General features: G+C 47.3%; 1 protein-coding gene across 1 annotated transcript in view; it reads left to right on the forward strand.

Annotated features, from left to right (window-relative positions):
* HYDIN (HYDIN axonemal central pair apparatus protein) overlaps positions 1–22,673 on the forward strand; it is a 285,134-nt gene that overhangs the window by 173,991 nt on the left and 88,470 nt on the right. The window contains exons 33-39 of the mRNA XM_075536735.1: positions 450–641; positions 964–1,113; positions 3,771–4,010; positions 8,580–8,748; positions 12,935–13,114; positions 15,862–16,035; positions 20,656–20,829. Of these exons, the coding sequence (XP_075392850.1) occupies positions 450–641; positions 964–1,113; positions 3,771–4,010; positions 8,580–8,748; positions 12,935–13,114; positions 15,862–16,035; positions 20,656–20,829 (1,279 nt within the window). The remainder of the gene's footprint in view (positions 1–449; positions 642–963; positions 1,114–3,770; positions 4,011–8,579; positions 8,749–12,934; positions 13,115–15,861; positions 16,036–20,655; positions 20,830–22,673) is intronic.

The raw sequence follows: 22,673 nt of genomic DNA on the forward strand, positions 1-22,673 counted from the left end.
ACCTGATTGACAGGCTTGACTTCACTCCTCCACTTGGTAACGACCACAGCAGGGCACCAGAAGTTCCCACCTGGGGCCATCCTGGGAGGCAGACACAGAATCAAAGCAAGGAGGAAGCAAAGGGCAAGAGCCAGAGAGAGGCATCCAGTGTCTCTTTTATCAGAAGGCCACACTCCCAAGAAGGCATCATCAGCCAGTGATTTAATTGATAGACTGGACTCCACCCCTACATTCCCAACCAAGTAGAAGGGGTGGGGGGAGGGAGGAGAAGAGAGAATCGTCGTTTAAGAAGGTTTGAGTCTGTTTGTGGTGATGGGAAACTTAGCAACAGATACTGGAAACGGTCATGCCACATGATCGGTGTCATTGGTACAATTTACTAAATTATGCACAAGAAAATATATTGCGCTGATAGCACACATCGGAAAGGGATTCTATTTCTGCTTTAGGTGGTTGGAGGGCCAACAGTTCACATCTGTCTCAAAGCCAACGTGACGATCCCCAGTATGACGCTGTCTTGTGGGAAAGTGGAGTTTGCCACAATTCAGAATGGGCAGTGCCTTGTAGAAACGGTCCAGCTTTCTAATCATCTCCAAGTCCCCTGTGAATGGTTTGTCCACACTGTTAAGCCTGTTGACAAGGTAAGTGACTTGTGGACCATGGGTCCCCTTTCCTCCATCGCCATTTCTTTGAGCTTTTTGTAACTCGGGCTTTTGCACTAGTCATGTCACTCTCATGCCCAGAGTTGTTCAGGGACAGCCACAGTCTCCTGAATCAAATCCAGACCTTTACTACTCATGACCCTCTCAGACCACGCTGTCTGATCGAATGTCTCATTTTTCTTTGTGCCTCTGGGATCTGCCCTTGAGAGGGACTCAGTAAATGTAGGTTGAATGAGTAGAGTATGGAAGAAGTCCCTTTTCCATAAGGAAAAAATCTAATAATCTAATGTTTATAACCCAGCTGGGGAAGCACATGCCGAAGTACTTACGACGGAAACTACATGCTGAATTAAAACCGAAGACACGAATCTTTGAGATTCAACCCACTTCTGGAGTCCTAGACCCTGGTGAGCGATCGAACGTGCAAGTGAAATTCATGCCCAAAGAAGAGGTAAGCTTTGACGAACTGTGCTCTCGTTCAGATCCTCAGGATCTCTCTGAGATTCACACAAAGTCTGTGCTTGCGTGGGTCTCGGGGAAAGGCCTGAGTGACCTGAGCCTTGCTATCCTGAATATGGCTTCTTAGGGCTTCTGACCCATGTGAAGCTGTGTGGCCTAGTAGTGAGGAGCACAAAAGTCCCGCTGGCTCTGTCTTACCGGCTGCATGTGTGAGATCGCATAGCTCTTAAAGGGCGCGTCTGATCAGAGCACCCAGGAGCAAACAAAGAGGGTGGAACACATCCTGGCCCACCAAGCCCTGAGGAGGATATTCCTGCTCAGAGGAGCCAATGCACAGAGAGAACCATAGGGCTGGCCCACCACAAGACAAGATGTTCCCTCACTGACCCATAGAGCTACAGGGGACAACACTGGAGACACAGTGTGGGAATTGCGCCCAATCTGACCCCAGCACACCAGGGCGAAACACTATGGGCATGCAACAGAGCAGCAAGGGAAGCAAGGCAAGGAAGTCCCAGGGAATACCAACAATAGACTCTGGGGCCAGGGCCTGGCTCCCCATCAGACTCGACCGGAAAGCACTCCTAAAGGTCAACAAACAGACCTGGAACTATTTATAGGCATTTCATTTTTTGCCATTGGTTTTGTTGTTGTTTGAAGTTTTTATTTTGCTCTGTCTTGGTTTTGTGCTTATTATTGTCTCTGCGTGTCCAGCTAGATATTTGATTCTAAAGCTTAGCCCGTTGTTTCTGTCACTATAAAAACCTCCCCCTGTGTCTTTGAAAAGAAAAGAGAACCAACACGTGTGTCATCCTGAGATCCTCTTCAAGCAGTCACATGATTTGCTCAAGTCTCGTAGTTTTTCATTACTGAATGAACCACTCAACAGCGGGGAACTATGGGTAGCTATGGTAAAAATCTGTTTGTCCAGGCCGTTCCTTAAATAGTGGGCAGGATTGGGTTAAAGGCAACCAAGCGCTGCCACCCACTGGGAGTGAAGCCTAGGAGGAAGGGGGTAGCCCTGGCCACCACCTCACCCACAACGCTCTCCCGCATCTTCAGCAACATCAGCAGCACAGAGAAATCATTTTCAACACCGACACCATCGCAGCATCAGCAGCACAGGAAAGATTTCCACTGGCAACGCTCCGTCAGTAAGAAAAGCTGAAAATGCACTCAGAAGCCTTTGTTAGAAAACGAAGAACTGAGTGAAATAGTCTGGAAGGATTTCCTTAAAATCCAAATGTAGGCATTGAGATCACAAGGTGATAAATCCACAACCATACCAAAAAACAAACAATCTCTCGGAGCTGATAATTCATTCTCTGCTTCTGGCAATGTATAAGGATGTGGATGTCCACGCACATTCCATCCACTTGACTCCCCCCCACCCCCCTCCCCCACCCCCAGCTAAGATAGGTCTGAGCACTTCCAATTTTGAAGCTGTATCGGAGTGATCTGGGCATCTGATTAAAACTCCAGAATCCCAAGAGTTCCCCTGCCCCTCTAGAGATGAGACCAGCGAATCTGCATTTTTATTATGTTTCTGGGTGGAATGACATTAGAAATCACTGACTATGCGGTAAAATTTGGTGCCGCTTTGAGAAAACTGTGTCTGGTGTCACTGTCGATGGGAATTCTGATGATGAACTGAAGGGCTTTAGCTGCTCCGTCCCAGGCCTGCTGTAAACTGTGTCCTCCCGAATGGACATGTGTTGGATTGGCTTCTCCCAGAAGCAGCCCCTGGAGAAAAGGCTTTGAATGCAAATAGCTGTTGTAGTGGGGCGGTAAAAGGCAATGAAGGAGAGGAAGGCAGCCTGCAGAGGGGGAGGCCTGGGACTTCGTTCCTCAGGGAAGCTCTGGAGGAATATTCAGAACACGCACTTGGGAATCAGGGCAGCAAAACCCACCCAACTGCTCCGTTGACGAAAAGCCGGACCGTCTTCTCCAGTAAAGCTTATAACCTAGACAACCCCACGGGTCAGTTCTCCTTTGTCTCTTGAGACAAGGTCACCCCCGTGGAATCAATTCTGACTCAATGTCCCTGTAGGACAGAGTAGAACTGTCCCATTGGGTTTCCAAGATTTTAAATAAGGTCCCTACCATTTCTTTTCAGAAAAAAAATTACCCAGCCACCCCCTTGACAATTACAAACTGTTTAGCCCATCTTCCAGACTAAATGATAGGTATCGGCTTTGCAACGCCCTCCTTCCGAGAGCAGACAGTCCCGTCTTTCTCCTGTAGAGAGGCGGCTAGTGAGTTCAATTGACTTTCTGGTCTGCACCTCAATGCATAGTCCTCTCTCCCACCAGGGCTCCTTTGGAGTCACTTTAAAAAACAAACCAAAAAAACAACAAAATAAACCCAGAGCCAAATTTACTGTCATCAAGTCCATGACAGTGACCCTACAGGACCAAGTAGAACTGCCCCTGTGGATTTCTGAGACTAGCGCTTTCAAACTGATGATCCCGCGTAACCTTTACGCCACCCGGACGCCTGCCTGGTGTGGGCGTCACTAGGAATTGAGAAATCAATTTGGTATTCCCGGGCATCTCTGCCCTGCGATGCCCCTCACCCTTCATGTTTCACGTGGCTTGTGGCAGAAAAATTCAGACATCTGTTCCATTTGCTCGATTTTGTGTTTTCCAGAAATTCTACAGCCAGACGCTGGTGTTCCAGATTGCCCAGAGTACTCAGAAGCTTACGCTGCTGGCCCAGGGGCAAGGGCTAGAGCCTCGCCTAGAATTTAGCCCTTCGGTTCTGGAGCTGGGGCCACTGCTGCCCTGTGCTACCGGAGATGAGGCCGAGCTGGTGGTGAAGAATCCCTGTAGCTTTCCCATTGAGTTCTACTCCTTGGAGTTTGATCAACAATATCTCATAGAGGAGAAGGTAAGCAAAAACCAAACTGGTTTCCATGCTCCTCTGCCTGCTGGGCCCTGCGTGTCTTTCCTCCTGCTCTTTTTCTTCAAGGACTCACTGCCCCTTCCCCAGGCTAAACTCAATGATTAATTCTAAAGGTTTCGCTTTACATTCTTTTGTATTTTCTGTTTACATATCATGTCATCATGGGATGACGCTCTTATTTTTTTCCTTCTCAACCCTTACACCTTTTATTCAATCTCACCTTTTTGTACCTGCTGGGGCCGCCACGGTCACCATGAATAGAAATGATTCTGACCTCAGAGGGAGACAGCCAGTATTTCACCTTTAACCAGAGCAGTCGCTGTTTCACCGTTAAGTATGATGTTTGTCGTGGGTTTTTGTTAGATAATTGCCAACAACTTAAGGAAGTTCGATTCTCAGTTTACCAAGTTTGTTGTTTTATAATCATGAATGGATGTTAGATCTTGTCGAATGCCTTTTCTGCTTCCATCGAGATGCTAATAGGACTTTTCTACATTTCTCTATTTCTATAAATGAATCATGTTAATTCTTTATATTTTCTAAAATGTGCATACCGTCGACTGGACAGACACGCATACCGTTTCTTAAACACATACAACTACATCATCTAGACCCCCATCAAGATACAGACCATTCCTGAAGTAGCATTCAGGACAAGCGTGTTCAGTTGGCACCACACTCATTAGCCATTTAACAGTATCAAGCTACGGAATAATGGATGCTAACACAGAGGGCTGGTGAGCCAGGAATAGTCCAGGTTGTCAGGACAGCTCCCAGCCCCTCTTGTCATGTCAGGATACATTTTGGGTAGCAGGCCTCTAAGTAGCGAGGTCACTTAGAGTCACCAAAAATCAGACCTGACATGACTTGACTAACAGCAAGTAATGTATGCAGTATGTTACTGCCACAGAAGAAAGCTGTTAGAGTCACAAAATAGAACCACTTGACACTCGATTTTATCGCTTAGGGATGTTACATTTTCCACTGAGCTGTGCCCCAAGGTGATCCTCCTGGAATTAACCTTTGCATACGCTCTGACGTAGGGGTTAAGACGCTTTTTTAAATGGATTGATTTTTACATTTTAAACCACTTATGAATCTCCTGGAGGAAAAAGATAAGTTTATGATATGTTACCATTTTTTATATATTGCTGTATTTGTTTGCATGCACCAAACAATTTTTTTCATCTATATTGCCAAGAAAGATTCTTCTGTAATTTGTCAAATTTTATAAATGACACACCATTCTACACCTTGCCTTTTTTCATTTTGCTTTCTCTTCCCTTTTTTTTTAATGTGAAAACTTTTTCTTGGCTTTTTACCCTTGTGCTCTCTTGCACTCTTTGTTCTTGTGTGATTAACTAACTTTGCTCAGCCTAATGTGCTCCAGGTTCATCCAGGGGATGAGGTGTTTTGCAGGCTCATCATTGTTCTTGAATGTAGACTATTCCACGGTGTGCGTGTACCAAAGTTTGCGTCTGCATTCTTCCACCCCATTTCGGTGGTTGCCATATTTTGTTACGGTGAACAGTGCTGCGGTGAGCATGGTTGAGCCTGTATCTATTCATATCACAGCTCTTGTTTCTCAAGGACATTTCACCAAACAGAGGGATTTGGGGGCCATATGTTATTTCTAATTTCAGATTTTTGAAGACGTGCCGTACCATTTTCCATATGGTGGCACCATTTTGCAGTCTTACCCTCAGTGGATGTGGGTTCTAGTCTCCCCTCACCCTCACTAGCAGTTGTTAATCTGCTTTTGGAACTTTGTCATGAATGCTGGGGTAAGATGATACCTCTTGTTGCTTTTAGTTGCATCTCTCTATGGGCTAATGATCAGAAGCGTTTCTTCATACGTTTGTTGACTGCTTGAATGAATGTCTTTGGTGAAGTATCTGATCATGTCCTCTGCCTATTTTTTAATTGGATTATTTGATTTTTCTTGTTGAGGTGTTTAAGTTTTCTGTAAATTTTAGATATTAGTCTCTTGAACAATATGTCACTGCCAACAAAAACTTCCCAATATGTGAGCTTTCTGTTTACTCTGTTGCAGAAATCTTTTGTTTTTAATTAAAAGATCATTTTAATGGGGACTCTTACAGCTCTTACAACAATCCATACATCAGTTGTATCAAGCATATTTGTGTATATGTTGCCATCATTTTCTAAACATTTATTTTCTATTTGAGCCCTTAGTATCAGGTCCTCTTTTCCCCCGCTCCTTCATCCCTCAAGACCCCTTGACAAATTATAAATTATTATTCATATCTTACACTGAACACTGTCTCCCTTCCCCCATGGTTTCTGTTGTTTGTCCCCCTGAGGGGGTGGGGGTTATGTGTTGATCATTGCGATCAGTTCCCCCTTCCTCCCCTCCTCTCCCCATTTCCCCACTACCCTCCTGGTATCGCTACCCCCATTCCTATTCCTGGATTCCATGTGTCGTTAGCTCTATCTCTTATCTGTACCTGTGTACATGCTCCGGTCTAGGTTGCAGTGAGAGGCAGGACTGGGTTCATGATAGTGGGGTTGAGGAAACCTCATTTGCAGAAATCTCCTGGTGCACATACATTTCATTTTTAGGCGATCCTACTCATTTAATTGGCCTTCTGCTGCTTGTGTGCTTTCAGTTATATTTGTTTATGCCATGTGCTTTGGCCCTAAGTTTGTCTGTTTTGTCATTGATGACCGTTAGAGTTCTAGGTTGGACTCATCTTGAGTTCATTTTTATTTATGGTATGATGTGGGCCCTGTTTCATTCTTCTGCAAATGGATATCCAGTTTTATTGGTGCTGTGTGTTAAGGAGACTCCCATTTAATGGGTTTCAGCCCATGCAACGTATTGTGAAAAGGCAGTTGTTTGTCGGTGGGTGGGTTCATTTCTGGGTTCTCAACTCTGTTCTATTGATCTGCGTGTCTGTCACTCACTGATCCAGGTTGTCTGCCTCCCCTGGCGGTGTTGTGAGGTTTGAGATCAGAAAGTGAAGGCCTCCCACCTGGTTCTTCTTTAGTAGTGCTTTGCTTAGCCCAGAGTCTCTTTTTTGTCTATATGAAGTTGGCAGTTGTTTTCCCGTCTCGTTAAAGAGTCATGTGGAATCTGAATCAGGGTTACAATGTAGCTGTAGATCACTTGGGGTAGTGTTGACAGTTTCACAATGCAAGTATTCCTGTCCACAAGCATGAGCCGTTCTTCTAGTTTTGTAAGTCTCTTTTGCTTCCTTGTAGTAGTGTTTTGTAGTTTTCGTTGTACAAATCTTATTTCTCTGGTGAGATTTATTCCTAAGTATTTTGACTTTGGGGTGGCTAGTGTAGATGGTATAATTTTCCTTATTTCTTTTTTCAGAGTTCTCTTTGTTGGTATAAAGGAATTCAAATGATTTTTGCATGTTGCTCTTGTACCTTCCTCGTTACTGTCTCTTTCAGTTAGTCCCAGTCGGGGATTTTTTGGGTCAAATTTTCTTCATTTGTGTTTTAACTGGTGTATACTCTATGCTCTTCTGGGTAAGTTTCAGAATCATCTCACTAGCAGGAGTTTGGTAGTAACCACAGATGGTGATCCAGAGAAGGATTATCTACCAAAATAGTTTTAACACCAATAAGTCAGATTTAAGAAGTAAATCTCTTTCAGAATTATATTTTATTGTACTCTTTTGTGTGTGTGTGTGTGTGTGTGTATATACATACACATAAGTATACACACTACAGTTGTCCGGTCTAGAAAAACAAACTGCAGGCTGTCCTGCATGACAAATATTCTTTTTCTTTCTTAGTATAAGGGTGCTTCCAATAGGCACTCTGGTGCTTCCATAATTAAGTATTCCGCTGCTAACCCTGAAGCTGATGGTTAGAACTCACCAGCCGTCCCACCAGAAAGAAGACCTGGCAGTTGGATTCCAGAGAGCTTTCGGCCTTGAAAGCCCTGCGAGACAGTTAGTTGTTCCCTGTCATGTAGGGTTGCAATTAGTCAGGCTCAACTCATCGGCACACACAGCCGTGTGGCGCAAACACTGCACGGGATACATTTATATCTTTAAAACGTCGGTCACTCACTACTGGGCTGTCAATTCCACTGCTTAGAGACCGAAGAAGATAACCCTTTCACAGGAGTAGACAACCTTCTCCTTCTCCTGTAGAGCAGTTGATAGTTTGTGTGCTGGTAACTCGTTAGGTTGCTAACCACACGATCAGTTTGAAACCACCAGCCACTCTGTGGGGGCAAAGCCGGCGCTTTCTACTCGCGTACAGATGTACAGTCCTGGAAACCACAGGGGCAGCTCCACCCTGTCATCTTAGGTGGCTGTGAATTGGAATCAACCCCATGGCAGTACACCCGGCTGCTCTTAAATCCCCAAAGTGTTAGAGCTCAGCCATCATTTTTAGAGTGCCCTTCCCACCCCTATTTTGGAATCCAGGAAACATTTGTCCAAAACCCGGCTTCAGACACAGTGGGCAGAGCCGGGAGCTTTTCGAGATCAATGTGCAGTCTTGGGCTGCGGGGGACTGCAGGGGTGGCAGTTTTCCAGGAGACCCACAGCCCCGTCCTCCCCCTCACAGATGCTCCGGAAGCTCAAGGGCTATGATTCCTTCAACACCCTGCTGCTGCCCCCCCGCCCCCCGGGGGAGAAGCTGCCCGTGGAGGTGTACGAGTACTTTAAGGAGCTGAAACGGTCGAAGGAGGAGCAGATGAAAGCAAAGTATATGGAGAACCACTCGCAGGAGAACGGTGAGAACTCAGCACCAGAACCCTAGCCCCCAGCCACTGCCCTACGCCTTGGGGTCGCTGCTGCTGCTGCTCAAAGACCCACTGATGGCCGAGCACTCGCTCTGCCCGGTGCGTGCCTGGTGGCTTATGTATTTTATTCCCAACCCTTAAACGAATTCAGCTCTCTTACTCCCTTTATATATATATATATATATATATATATATATATATATATATATATATATATATATATATATATATATATATATATATATATATATATATATATATAGCTCATACAACTCTTATCATAATCCATACATACATCAATTGTGTAAAGCACATTTGTACATTCATTGCCCTCATCATTCTCAAAACATTTGTTCTCCACCTAAGTCCCTGGCATCAGCTTATTTTTCCCCTCCCTCCCTGCTCCCTCCTCGCTCATGAACCCTTGATAATTTATAAATTATTATTTTGTCATAGCTTGCCCTGTCCGACATTTCCCTTCACCCACTTTTCTTTTATCTGTCCCCCAGAAGGAGGTTATACATAGATCCTTATAATCAGTTCCCCCTTTCTAACCCACCCTCCCTCCACCTGCCCAGTATCTCCACTCACACCTCTGGTCCTGAGGGGATCGTCCGCCCTGGATTCCCTGTGTTTCCAGTGCCTATCTGTACCAGTGTACATTCTCTGGTCTAGCCAGACTTGTAAGGTAGAATTTGGATCATGATAGTGGCGGGGGGAGGAAACATTTAGGAACTAGAGGAAAGTTGTATTTTTCATGGTTGCTACATCGCACCCTGACTGGCTCATCTCCTCCCCAAGACCCTTCTGTAAGGGGATTTCCAGTGGCCTGCCAATGGACTTTGGGTCTCCACTCCGCACTTCCCTCTCATTCACAATGATATGATTTTTTTGTTCTGATAATGCCTGATACCTGGTCCCTTCGACACCTTGTGATCGCCCAGGCTAGTGTGCTTCTTCCATGTAGGCTTTGTTGCTTCTGAGCTAGATGGCCGCTTGTTTACCTTCAAGCCTTTAGGACCCCAGATGCTATACCTTTTGATAGTCGGACACCATCAACTTTCTTCACCACATTTACTCCCTTCTTATGGGTGTGAAGACTGAGACACAGTCTTCTGGCTCTAGAGTTCAGTGGGGTGTTCACACATGCACACACTTACTCCCTCATACCCTAGTGGCACCATGATTAAGGTGCTCTGTTGGCAGTTCAAATCCACCAGCAGCTCGGCAAAAGGAAGGCCCAGAGATGTGCTCTCCTAAAGACAACGGCCCTGGAAACCCCATGAGACAGGTCTGCTTGGTCCCGTGGGGACTCTGTGCGTCAGAATGGACTCGCTGGCACACACTTGCTGGAACTGGACACCCCCTTACGGAAGGACTGCAGGGAGGAGATGAGCCAGTCAGGGTGCAGTGTAGCAATGACGAAAGGTACAACTTTGCTCTAGTTCCTAAATGTTTCCTCCCCCACCCCCACTATCATGATCCCAATTCTACCTTAAAAATCCGACTAGACCAGAGGATGGACACTGGTACAGATAGGAACTGGAAACACAGGGACTCCAGGAAGGATGAACCCTTCAGGACCAGTGCAGGAGGGTGGAGGGAGGGTGGGATGGAAAGGGGGAACTGATTACTGGGATCTACATATAACCTCCACCCTGGGGGATGGACAACAGAAAAGTAGGTGGAGGGAGACGTCAGACAGTGTAAGATATTACAAAATAATAATTTATAAATTATCAAGGGTTCATGAGGGAGGGGAAGGGGGGAAATGAGCTAATGCCAGGGGCTTAAGTGGAGAGCAAAAGTTTTGAGAATGATGAGGATAATGAATGTACAAATGTGCTTTACACAATTGATGTATGTATGGATTGTGATAAGAGTTGTATGAACTTCCAATAAAACGATTAAAAAAAGAAAATTAAAAAGAATATACTTGCTGGGATAGCCATACCTGTGCTGAGCACTGGGCATGGACGGAGGAGCAGACCAACGCAGAGAGATCTGGTCCACAATTTGAAGAGGCAGCGTCAGGATTTGAACTCAGGCCTCTCTGACTCCAGAGTCCTTGCCCCTGGCCATTACACTGCACTGCCCCCTCCCCGTGCATGTGCATAACCAGAAGGCTGGGTGGAAATCCATGTCCTGAGCAATGGAGGGGCTGTGGGTTCAGATCAGCTTCTCAGCCGCCTACCCTTTCTGCCCCAGCACCCAAGTTACCCACGTCTACCCAAGGGCTGCCTGGTGTCCACCTGCTGGCCTGGAAGATGGTGGCTTGTCCTGAGGCACGTGTTCTGTCCTGCCTCTCTGCTCCCTCCTCTTGGAAGTACACCAGCCCTATTATTTATTTATTTTTCTCTTCATCTATAAATCAATTGGCCTATGTGCAATTGTCTTCCTCGTACCTGCCTCCCCCACTGGACAAGATGCCCCCTTAACAGCAGTGGACACCAACCGCCTGTTTGCCACCCAGTGCCTGTAACAGCACCGCACCCACCCCTGTGGCCCAGGACTACATGCTGTAGAAGGGAATTAACCATGAATGGACTCAGTGCAGTCCTTTTCTCACGCCCTTGGCCTGTCTTCCTGCCTCTCAAAGAGAAAGAAGTGAGTCAGAGAAGGCTCATTTGGCCTAAAAGGAGATGAGAGGAAACATGGGGCAGAACTCAAAATCTTATTTTTTTTAAAATCCAGACGAGCAGGGACAGTAGAGTACAGCGGACTCCCCCAAGACCATTGCCCCAAGATACTCTTTAAATTCAGAACCCAGGCCCTCCTGGGAGTCCCTTTCAGCAAAATCACAGAGTGACATATAAGATAAAGGATATTAAGATCGAGGCTCTGCCTAAATGCCATCAGTCTGAGACCAGAAGGCCAGCAGTCACTCACAAGCAAAGATGAGACGCTAAGGGAAACCAGGTCCCGGAAAGGCAATTAACAGCCCAATTGAAGAGAAAGCTGACAGACACGTTATGATGAATGCAATCGATGTCCCCGAGCGGTGTGTACAGAAATTGCCAAACAGGAACCCGACTTACTGTGTCAACTTTCACACACAAAAATTTATTTTTTAATTTTTTAAGGTTGGGGAAGGTAATGAGAGAAAACTGCCCCTGCCTGTTCTCATAGTCACAAACACCAATAAGTTCCACCAGTGTTCAGGGGAAAAGGTCAGAGAAACTTGCCCCGAACTGGGAACATAGACAGTGATTCTGTGGGCAACCCAGGCCCAAGCAGGGAACTGTGAGGGGCTCACTATACTGAGGACCACATGAGGGCGTGAGGGCACCGCAGTCGTGGGACTGTTCCTGTCTGGTCCACAGAGGAGAACTGATGAAGTGGTGGGGGTGCCTGGAAGACTCACCTCTGCTTCTCACCTGTGCTATTCTCTGAACACCTGGGCTCTCTGCTCTCATCCTGTGACCCACCCTTCTTGCTCCTAAGCCCACAGCCGGGCAGGCCAGGAGCTCCAAGTGACATCCTGCCCTCACCCAGAAGAGCATCGCCCTCTCTGAGCTCCAGACGGGCCAGGTGCCTGCAGCTGCCTGTGTCTTGGGGGCTCAGGTTCACTTTGTATAGCAATAGCCTGCTGTGCTGCCATGGTGGTGGATTGGTTATGTGGGGGGCTGCAAACTACAAGGTCAGCAGTTCAAAACCACTAGCCTCTCCAAAAGAGAACAGTGAGGGTTTCTACTCCTGTAAAGAGTTAGTCTCAAAAACCCACAGGGGCCGCTCCACCTTCTCCTATCCAGTCACTGAGTCGGAATCAACTTGATGGCAGTGGGTTTGGGGGGGTTTTGTTGTTGTTTGGCTGGTACAGAGGCCTATGGGGGGATGCTGTGCCAACCAAATGACTGACTAGCTTCACAGTGACCGTGGGAAATGCTCGTGCTCACTCCTGAGGGTGAGCAGGCTGCATACACATTCATATGATTGCAAAAGGACAGAGACAGAGAAGTGGTGACCATGGAATTGCAGTTGGATCGTACAGGTTTTGCTCTTCTGAAGCTTCCAGTTTTTCCAGCACAAGCAATTTTGGTTTTAAAAATGACCAAATCTGGAGACTTTCTGTGCGTGCAGAGGAGCTTATCAGCGGCCAACTAACCGCAGCTGGTGTTTACTTGAAGGTGATGCTGACCAGGTGTTCTTTCCTGTCTCCCCTCCCCACTCCCTTTAGAAGAGGAAGAGTGGCCCCCGTCAGACCAGGGCACTTCCGCCAGCACTAAGCGGACCTCGCTCAGCCAAGGAATCTCTGTCACGTCCAACATGGAAGAGCGGCACATCGCGAAGGTCGATTCCAAAACCTACCCTGAGGAGGAGGAGGAGGATGAGAGTTTGGAGAAGATCGTGTTTCAAAGTAACCGGGTGTTCTTGGTTGGGTGCCAGCTCATTCTGGGCAGAAGTGGGAAGAGGGTTCTGTGTCTTTTCACTTTTCTCCAGAAAAGACATCCTGGGAGCCCCAGAACTCCCCTAGCCCAGGCTTCCCCACTTCGGCTCAGGATGACCCCAGAGGCAGGCCGACAGGCTTCCTATGTCATACATTCTGCTTTCCTCTGTGGCTTGTCCCAGCGGTGTAGCGGGTTATATGTTGAGCTGCGAACCTCAAGGTCAGCAGTTCAAACCCACCAGCCCCTCTACAAGAGAAAGAGGAGGCTCGGTGCTCCATCCGTAAATGTTTTACAGTCTCAGAAACCCTACAGAGCAGATGTGCTCCGTCTTACAGGATGACTATGAGTTGGAATCAGCTTAAGGGCAGTAGAGTGTTTTGGTATTTGTTTGGTTTATGGAGTGCTCAGAGAAACATCTTGGGGGACCCATTCTTCCCAAGGTTCCTTCCATTGGACTCTGTGGCAGCGCCATGCCTGTGGAGGAGGGACAAGGAGAGGGTGGTAGGCAGGCAGAGTGATTGATGTGTTAAACAACGTTCCTGGGAAATGTTCATGATCAACTAAGGGGGAAAGCAAACTATAAAAATCAATCTGTACAATTTGACCCTCTAGTGTCATGGGCCCACTTACTGGCAATCATCTTGCCCAAGTTACAGAATATATTAAAGCCAGGTTTCGAAAATCACATTCAGCAAATCTGGGTTCCTGGGGCCATTACTCTGTCAGGCATCATAGGCAATGCCGTATCATTGCCCTCCCTCGGGAATAGGAAGCATTGGCAAGACCAATGAACTCTCTACGGACTCGGGTTAAGTAAGTTGTATTTTTCAACCCTTGTCAACATTGTGGGTGCTTTAAGGCAGAAGTGCACAATGGTACAAGGGGGATTGAAGTACAGGAATCCAGGCCTCGTGTCCAATCCACTTTGCCTCTGCTGGCCTGGCCCTCAACGGCAGCACTTCCGGGCCCTGCTACTGTCCTCAGACCCTGGGCTGTCCCAGAGCCACCCCCAACCTCACACAGGAAAGGGAGCACTCTATGATATGAACGATGAACAAGCCTCTAAATCACTTAAATGCCATCAATAGCGAAATTATAAGAAATCCAGGCAATGAAATACCTTCACAGCTGTGCTTTTAAAATGAGCGTGATCAGTTTTCAAATGAATGAAAAGAGGTCTGAGAGATGATACGTGAAAAACCCAGTCTTGTTGCTCAAGCACTGTGCCTGCGTTCAGAGTGACTGTTCCCACTCCTCACTCATCAGCAGGGTTGGGTGCATGTGACCCAGCTGTCCTGCAAACACGCTCATTGTGAGGACATGGAGCGGGACGCATCAGATCTCAGAATGGGGGATGACTGCATCCTTACTTCACCTCCAATCACATCATTACTTAACTGCCAAACTATCGCTACCAAGCGGCCAAGCCAGCTGAGTTGACATGTAACCTTAACCATCACAGCCGGCATTGCTCTCACCTTTTGACACTTGTTACTGCTGTGCAGAAGCCAAGCGCACGAAATGTTCAGATAGTAACTGTTGTACAATTGGTGTAAATGCTAAAAGTCAGATGGCGAGATAGTAAGTGGGAGGTAGGGGTATGAGTATTTGGTTAGCTATCACTCTGCATATAGAGAACATCGCCGCTTGCTCTCTCCCACCACAGACATCCCTTGAGCCCAACACTGGTTCATCTAAACTGGGGATCGGCAAACTTGGCCATAAGAGGTCAGACAGTAAATGTTATAGGCACTGCGGGGCCACGCATGCTCTGCTGCAACTACCCAGCTCTGCCTTCGTCATGTGAAAGCACCCACAGACAAAGGCTGTGGGCTGATAAAACCTTACATACAAAATCAAGTGGCAAGTCAGATTTGCCTCTCGGCTTCAGTTTGCCAGCCTCTGGTGTAAATCATTGTTAATGCAGCTATGGGAATTCCAAAATATAGATATGCCCTTATCTATCAAACCATTATGTCACTGCAAATCATACTGAACCAAGCGTCTCCACACAGATGCCTTTTCACATTTCAACAGGAGAGATTCCACAAAATCTAGCATTAAAACCAGAGTGACCCGTATTTTGAATTTTCATAGCTGCGGACAAATTAGGAACCTTGGTCTCATACTCTTTACACGTTGATCTGATAGCCACAAGGTCAGCAGTTCAAACCCCCCAGCTGATCCGTGGAAGAAAGACAGGTCTTTCAACTCCTGTAAAGAGTTATGGCCTAAGAAACTCACAAGGGCAGTCCTTCCCCATCCTAGAGGGTCGCTGTGAGTCGGCATCGACTCGATGGCAGTGAGTTTGGTTTGGTTTGGTGGACAAATTATTAGCCAAAAGGGTACTCTCCTGGGCTACAGGTGGGAATGAGGGCCACTGCAATGTGGTGACAAGTCACATTTGTCATTTTATATAACAACCTTTAATAAGAAAACCTATTTCCCATTTCTATCAGAGCCCAAGGCAACTCTGCATGTGCCCATGGACAGGGAGCCCTGGAGGCACTGTGGGTTACACGATGAGCTGCCAACCACAAGTCAGTAGTTAGAAACCACCAGCAGCTCTACAGGAGAAAGAGGAGGCTTTCTACTCCCATAAAAGGAGAGCTGCAGTCCCCGAAGCCCACAAGGGTTGAGTCAGCTTTGCTCTGATGGAAGTGAGGGAGTGATTCCTGCAGGTTTGTGCACACATGCGTGTGTTTTTCACCTGCAGCTGACAAGCTACAGAGCATCGACAGCCACTCTGTGGAGGAGGTTGGAGAAGTGGAAAACAACCCCGTAAACAAGGCCATCGCCCGCCACTTGGGCGTTGACATCTCCGCAGACGGCCGCCTGGCCAAGAACCGGAAGGGCATTGCCATTATCGTCCACGGGACACCCCTCTCAGGTAATGGGCAGCCCCGGGGGAGGTGAAGCCCAAATGTCCCATGCCCTCCAGAAACCTCCTGCCTTCCAGGGTGGCATCATCAGCTGCGTGGGCACGAGGGCTACTGGCAAGTTCATTGGTAGACTAGTCTTTGCAAGCATGTATTCTAGAGTCACCAACCCAGTCAGTCCTCTCATTGCCATTTGCCAGTTCCGTGCCTTTGGGGAAGGCACTTAAATTTCCCGTGGCACATCGTTGATTACACAGTTTTAGCACTTTCCAGTGTGAGCATGAGAATGAAATGAGGTCCTCCTGTCAAATGTTTAGCCTCACACTTGACACGTGATCAGACCAAAACCATTCGAAGCCGGCTCATCGTGATCCTGTAGGACAGAGTGGAACTGCCCCTAGGAGTTTCTGAGATCGTAGCTCTTTACAGGAGTAGAAAGGCCCATCTTTCTCCCACAGGGAAGCTGGTGGTTTCGAACTGCTGACCTTGCGATGACAGCCCAATATGTAATCACTCTGCCACCCGTAACACCTGATAAGCATTTGTTATTATCATTACAATGACGATGAATGTTTATTGTCCTTGTTAATTATAACCCTGTGAAAAGTTTGAGGAAACGTTCCATTATCTTTTCATTCCATTTTTCCATGAACTTTCTGGAACCCCTTCTTATGTTGTCAAAAGTGCCCTCGTGGTGTAGTGGGTTTATGTATTGGGCTACTAATCTCAAGGTCAGCAGTTTGAAACCACCAGCCACTGCATGTGAGAAAGATTGGGGCTTTCTGCTTCCGTAAAGGGTTACGCCTCGAAAACCCGTAGAGACAGTTCCACTCGGTCCTGTCGGATTCCTCTACATCAGAATCGACTCCATGGCAGACTTCACTTTTGAGTGATTATTTAGCTAACGGTAAGCCAGACAAGGAGTGAGCTCTTCTTGAACAGACGGGTCCTTTATTGCCTCTAAAAGTTACACACCCTCACTGCACCCTAAGCCACCTGCAACGAACGAGATCTTCCTCTTACCAATGGACCTGCAGTTTACAGAACTCCTTCCCATCCATTTCTGTGTGTAGACCGCCCACCTGCCCTCGCAGGGGAGTTTGATAGGCCCCACTTCACAGGGACTTAGGTACAGAGACATTCGAGGCCAATGGCCAAGGTAGTGGCAGGTTGGATGGGCCTGCAATGTTCTGAGCTTCTGCCTACTCAAAGAAAGGACCTAGGACCTTTTTCTGACCCAAATACAGCCACTCCTGCAGAATATGCTTCCAGAGCATTCTCTGTTTTAATCACTGAGAGAGGTCCTGGGAACCTTCAAACAGGTGATGATCCATGACTTCTTTCCTTGCACCCACAGACTAGGAACCGTAGACCAGAATGTAAAGGATAGACGGCCAGGTAGGAATCGAACAAGACAAGTAAGAACGGGGTTTCTAAGTGATTAAAAGACTCCACCACCCTCAGGAACTCGCCATTTCTGCATTGGCTCCATAAGACTTACGGGAAAGACTGTGATGGATCGGCAGGAACGTGAGGCCAGGCTAGCCCTGAAGGCGCATGTGACCTTGAAGGAGCCACTAGGCCCCTTTCTAGGGAAGGGTTCACCCGATTGTACCCAGAGAGTAAAAGCTTAAAGAGAGCAGCCAGAGGTAGGCTCTGCTGCAGACTACAGCAAGATGGTTTGCCAAGAGCCATCACAGAGAACAGTTGGGAAGTTTGTGTCAAAACCAGACTGGGCATTGCACCTCTGGGCTTCCTGTTCCAATCAGAACATGAGATTTGCAGAGACAGTAAAAGACTGCCGTGTTCAAAATTCAGGCCCCGAAAGCCACCCTCAGACCTCAGGGGCACGGGGTGAGAGGAGAGGGAAGAGCCTCGTTATTAATCTCTACAGCTCGGGGTTTTCTGAACTCGTAGTCCTTTGATCATTTAAAAATGTTAAATTATTAGAGAAAACGCAAGGCATTAAATGATTTAAAACTAGAGAGGGGGGAATATGTGCAAACACTTTGACCTGGCATTCTGAAAATCTCTCGGGAAGATAATTAATGATGCAGACAAAAATTAACTGGAAAAAAATCACAAGCACCATTTGCCATAGTTAAAAAAAAGAGGAGCGATTGATGTGCTCCATATGATGACCTGGTTAAATAACCTGTATATCTTAACTGTCTAAGGCTGCTAACACAGGAGTCCCACAAGGGAGTAGCTTTCGCAAACAGAAATCTATCCTCTCCTAGTGTAGCAGACTGGAAGCCTGCATGCAGGCACTGGCTATAGGGAAGCTTTCTTTTTCTGTGAGCTGTGGGAGGAGGTCTTTGTCGGCTTCCCACCTCTGTGGGCCTGGTGGTTCTCGAAGATCTCCAGGTGTCTTGGCATCAATCTTCTCTTGGGCCTCTCAGGTTCCTGGTGCAGGGACTCTTGAGTCCACGGGAAGTACTGGGCTCCCAGCTCTGCTTTCTTGGTGGTAGTAGGTCCCTGCTCCTCCTCTGCTCACTTCTTTCCTTTCATCTCTCGGGAGATAGAAGGTGCTACAGGCCGCCCCCCAGGGACACTCCTCGTACAAGTGTGTGACCTGAGTAAATAGGTTGCATGGTGCCCCAATCCTCTTGCAAATGACTGGCTGATCTTACAGGATTACATCATGTGAATGATTACATCATTGCATAGCTGGAAACACCGCAGCATTACCAAACTGCCAGGCCACTGAGACGTATGGCCCAGCCAAGTGGACACATATTTCATGGGAGGCAAAATTCAATCCATGACACCATAGCACATTCCAGTACTGAATTACATTACCATTAGAACGAATTCCTTAAAAGTGTTCTGAACCAGCAAAAAGATGCGCACGATATATTGTTCTAAGTGAGGGAGATTGTCCTGCTGATGACTTATTATCTGTATGATTTCCTGTCACTGCTGTAACAAAGTCCCACCACCCCAGTGGCTGTAAACAACACCCACTTATTCTCTAACCTCCAGAAGGTCAGAAGTCTAAAATGAGTTGCCAGGGCTTTCTTTGGGTGGGGGGCGGGGGGGCACAGCTCTAGACCCTTCTCCTTGTCGCTTGTAGCTTCTGTTGTTCTGGTTAGGTACCATCCAGTTGATCTCAACCCCTGGTGGCCCCATGTGACTTTGTAGAGCCCCCCGAGAGTTTTCTAGACTATCCCCCTGAAGGAAACAGATGATCACATCTCCCCCCCCCCCCCGGGGAGCATCTTAGTGGATTTGTACCAATAACCTTTCAGGTTGCAGTCCAGGGCTTACCCATGAGGCTGCTCACAACTTGGCTTGCGGCCCCCTCTGCCATCGTGAAAGATGGCAGTGTAGCATCTTCTGACCTCACCCCCTCTGCTGCCATTATCCCATCACCTGCTCTGACCCTCCGCCTCACTCCTTGAAGGAGTGTTTCACATTTTTGCTACTGTGGCTAGGTGCCATGGAGCCTGTTCCGACCCAGCGTGGCGCCATGCACTATCGAGCAAACCAACTACCCAGACCGGCGCCATCCTCACAATTGTTGCTAAGCTTGAGCCCTTGGATTTTGCGTGAATCCGTCTTATTGGGGGCCTGCCTCTTTTGTGCTTCCCCCTGTACTTTACCAAGCATGATGTCCTTCTCCAAGGACGTGACTCTCCGGACCTGTCCAGAGAATGGAGGTCTCACCAACCTTGCCCTTAAAGAGCAGGGTGCTTTCCATTCACCGGCCCCACAATGCAATTACATTGATTCTTCTCCAGTCTTCCTTTTTCAGTGTTCACCTTTCACACGCATGCGGCACGTGGAAAAGACCGAGGCTTGGGTCAGGCCCACCTTAGTCCTCGAAGGAACCTCCTTACTTTTCAAGACTGTAAAGAGGTCTGTGCCGCAGATTGGCCCGATCTGCCTGTGGATCTCTCGGCTGTGGTGTTCATGTGCACTGAGTCTAGGTAAAAGCAAGACATTACCCTTGGCAACTGGTGCCATGTGGATTTAGTCTTCACCTGGAGCCACACAGGAATCCAGAATGATCTTGAAATGTTTGGTTTAATCACATGGGAGAACCCCTTTGATGTCATAACAGAGGATGTTCGTGGGCTCTGAGGATGGGGACATAGCCTTCTCTGGTAGGGGAATTCTTACGTAGCCTGCTACATAACCACTTTTCCCCAAATAAGATGAAAGCGTTGCCCTTGCAGACTCCAAAACCATAAGCTCACTGCAGTGCCTCTGGAGAGTGGATTATCTGTCTGCTCATCCTGTCTCTTATCTCTTAATTTCTGCACTTTCTGCTTTCTTTGCTCTGAGCCAAGTATTGTGAAATGAGGAGAGGGGGAAAAATAAGTTATTTTTTAAACCAAAAAGACTTCTTCTTTCTTAGAATCAGAGATATGAGAGCGACAAGATATTTTAAATACCGTCTAACAAAATTGCTTTCTGAAACTGGAGAGAAAACAGAGAGAAGCGGGTCACTCGAGTGGTGGGATTAGGACCCAACTCCGGGGTGAGTTCCCGTCTCTTTCCGGCGACCGCCCTGGCCGCAGGCCACACGGAGCAGTTGGAGAGAGCACCCTGCAGCAGGCACTCATCCAGAAACTCGGGTCGAGTGCACCAGACACGTGGGCCAATACCCTCTGACTTTTCTGCAGGAAAGTCCACCGCGGCGGCCAGCATGGCCAAGTACTACAACGCGGCCTGCCTGAACATCGACTCCGTGGTGCTGGAAGCCATCTCAGACGGCAGCAGCATCCCGGGCATCCGGGCGCGGGAGCTCTGCATCAAGGCGGCCATCGAGCAGTCCATGAGAGAGGGCGAGGAGTCAGGTAAGAGCCCCCTTGGTACCCACAGCCTCTGGAGGTTTTTTTGTTTTGTTTGGATTTGAGGACTTTTTACTTAGTAATTTTACTTTTATTCAATCAGACATCAAAGATGGGGCGCTATGGGGGAAATGAGGTGCCTTTTTTTTAATAAATCATTTTATCGAGGGGTTTATACAACTCTTATCACAATCCGTACATCCATCCATTGTGTCAAGCACATTGGTACATTTGTTGCCATCATCATTCTCAAAACATTTGCTTTCCACTTGAGCCCTTGGTATCAGCTCCTCATTTTTTCCTCACACTCCCCCACCCTTCTTCCCTCCCTCCCCTTTCATAATTTATAAATTATTATTACTTTGTCATGTCTTACATTGTCCGACACTGCCCTTCACCCACTTTTCTGTTGTCTATCCCCCAGGCAGGGGGTTATATGTAGATCTCCCCCACCTTCCCCTCCCCCTCCTGGTGTCTCTACTCTCATCATTGGTCCTGAGGGGTTATCTGTCCTGGATTCCCTGTGTTTCAGCTCTGATCTGTACCAGTGTGCATCCTCGAGTCTAGGTAGAATTGGGATCATGATAGTGGGTGGAAGAAGCATTCTAGAACTAAAGGAAAATGGTATGTTTTACCAGTACTGTACTGCACCCTGACAGGCCCATCTCCTCCCCACAATCTTTCCATAAAGGGATATTGCCTACAGATGGGCTTTGGGGCTCCACTCCACACTCCCCCTCATACACAATGATAAAATCTTTTGTTATTTGATCCCTTTGACACCTCGTGATCGCACAGACTGGTGTGCTTCTTCCATGTGGGTTTTGTTGCTTCTGAGCTAGATGGTTGCTTGTTTATCTTCAAGTCTTTAAGACCCCAGATGCTATATCTTTTGATAGCCAGGCACCATCAGCTTTCTTCACCACCTTTGTTTATGCACCCACTTTGTCTTCAGCAATCATGCAGGGAAGGTGAGCATCATGGAATGCCAGTTTAATAGAACAAAGCATTCTTGCATTGAGGAAGTACTTGAGTAGAGCCCCAATGTCAATCTGCTACCTTAATACTAAACCTATAAACCCCATCTTCATACATAAATATATTTACATATGTTCATGCCTGTATTTAGGCCTCTATAAATGCCCTTTGCCTCCTAGTTCTTTCCTCTATTTCTTTTTACTTTCCACTTGTCCCACTGTCATGTTCAGCCTTCATTTGGGTTTCAGTAATTCCTCTCCATTACATTACCCTTGATCAAGCCCTACCAGGCCTCCTACACCCTCCTCACCACTGATTTTAGATCGATTGTTGTTCCCTTGTCCCTGGGGTTGTTAACACCTACTTCCTTTCCCCTGCCTCCCCCTCTCCCATGTCCACCCCACCCCCATCCCCGGAACCCTTGGTCTCTTTGTTTTCTCCTCAGGATTGTTTATCCCACCTATCTTATCTAGATAAACCTGCAGAGATAATAATATGCACAGAAAACTAGAGCAAAACAAAGCAGCAACAACAAAAAAGAAGGGCCTATAAATAATTCAAGGTCTATTTGTTGACCTTTAGGAATGTTTTCCGGCCTAGTCTAATGGGGTGCCACACCCTGGCTTCAAAATTTATTTTTGATATTCTCTGGGGACTTCATTGCTCTGTTGCCTTGCTGTTCTGTTGCACGCCCTTAGTGTTTCACCTCAGTGTGGTGGGGTCAGATTTGGCACAATTCTCACACTGTGTCTCCAGTGTTATCTCCCGTAGCACTATGGGTCAGTGAGGGACATTGTGTCTCATGGTGGGGCTGGACCTAAGGTCCTCTCTGTGCTTTGACTGCTCTGAGCGGGAATATTGTCCTCAGGGCT

This window comes from Tenrec ecaudatus, chromosome 18 (assembly GCF_050624435.1).
Source record: "Tenrec ecaudatus isolate mTenEca1 chromosome 18, mTenEca1.hap1, whole genome shotgun sequence".
Lineage (NCBI taxonomy): Eukaryota > Metazoa > Chordata > Mammalia > Afrosoricida > Tenrecidae > Tenrec > Tenrec ecaudatus.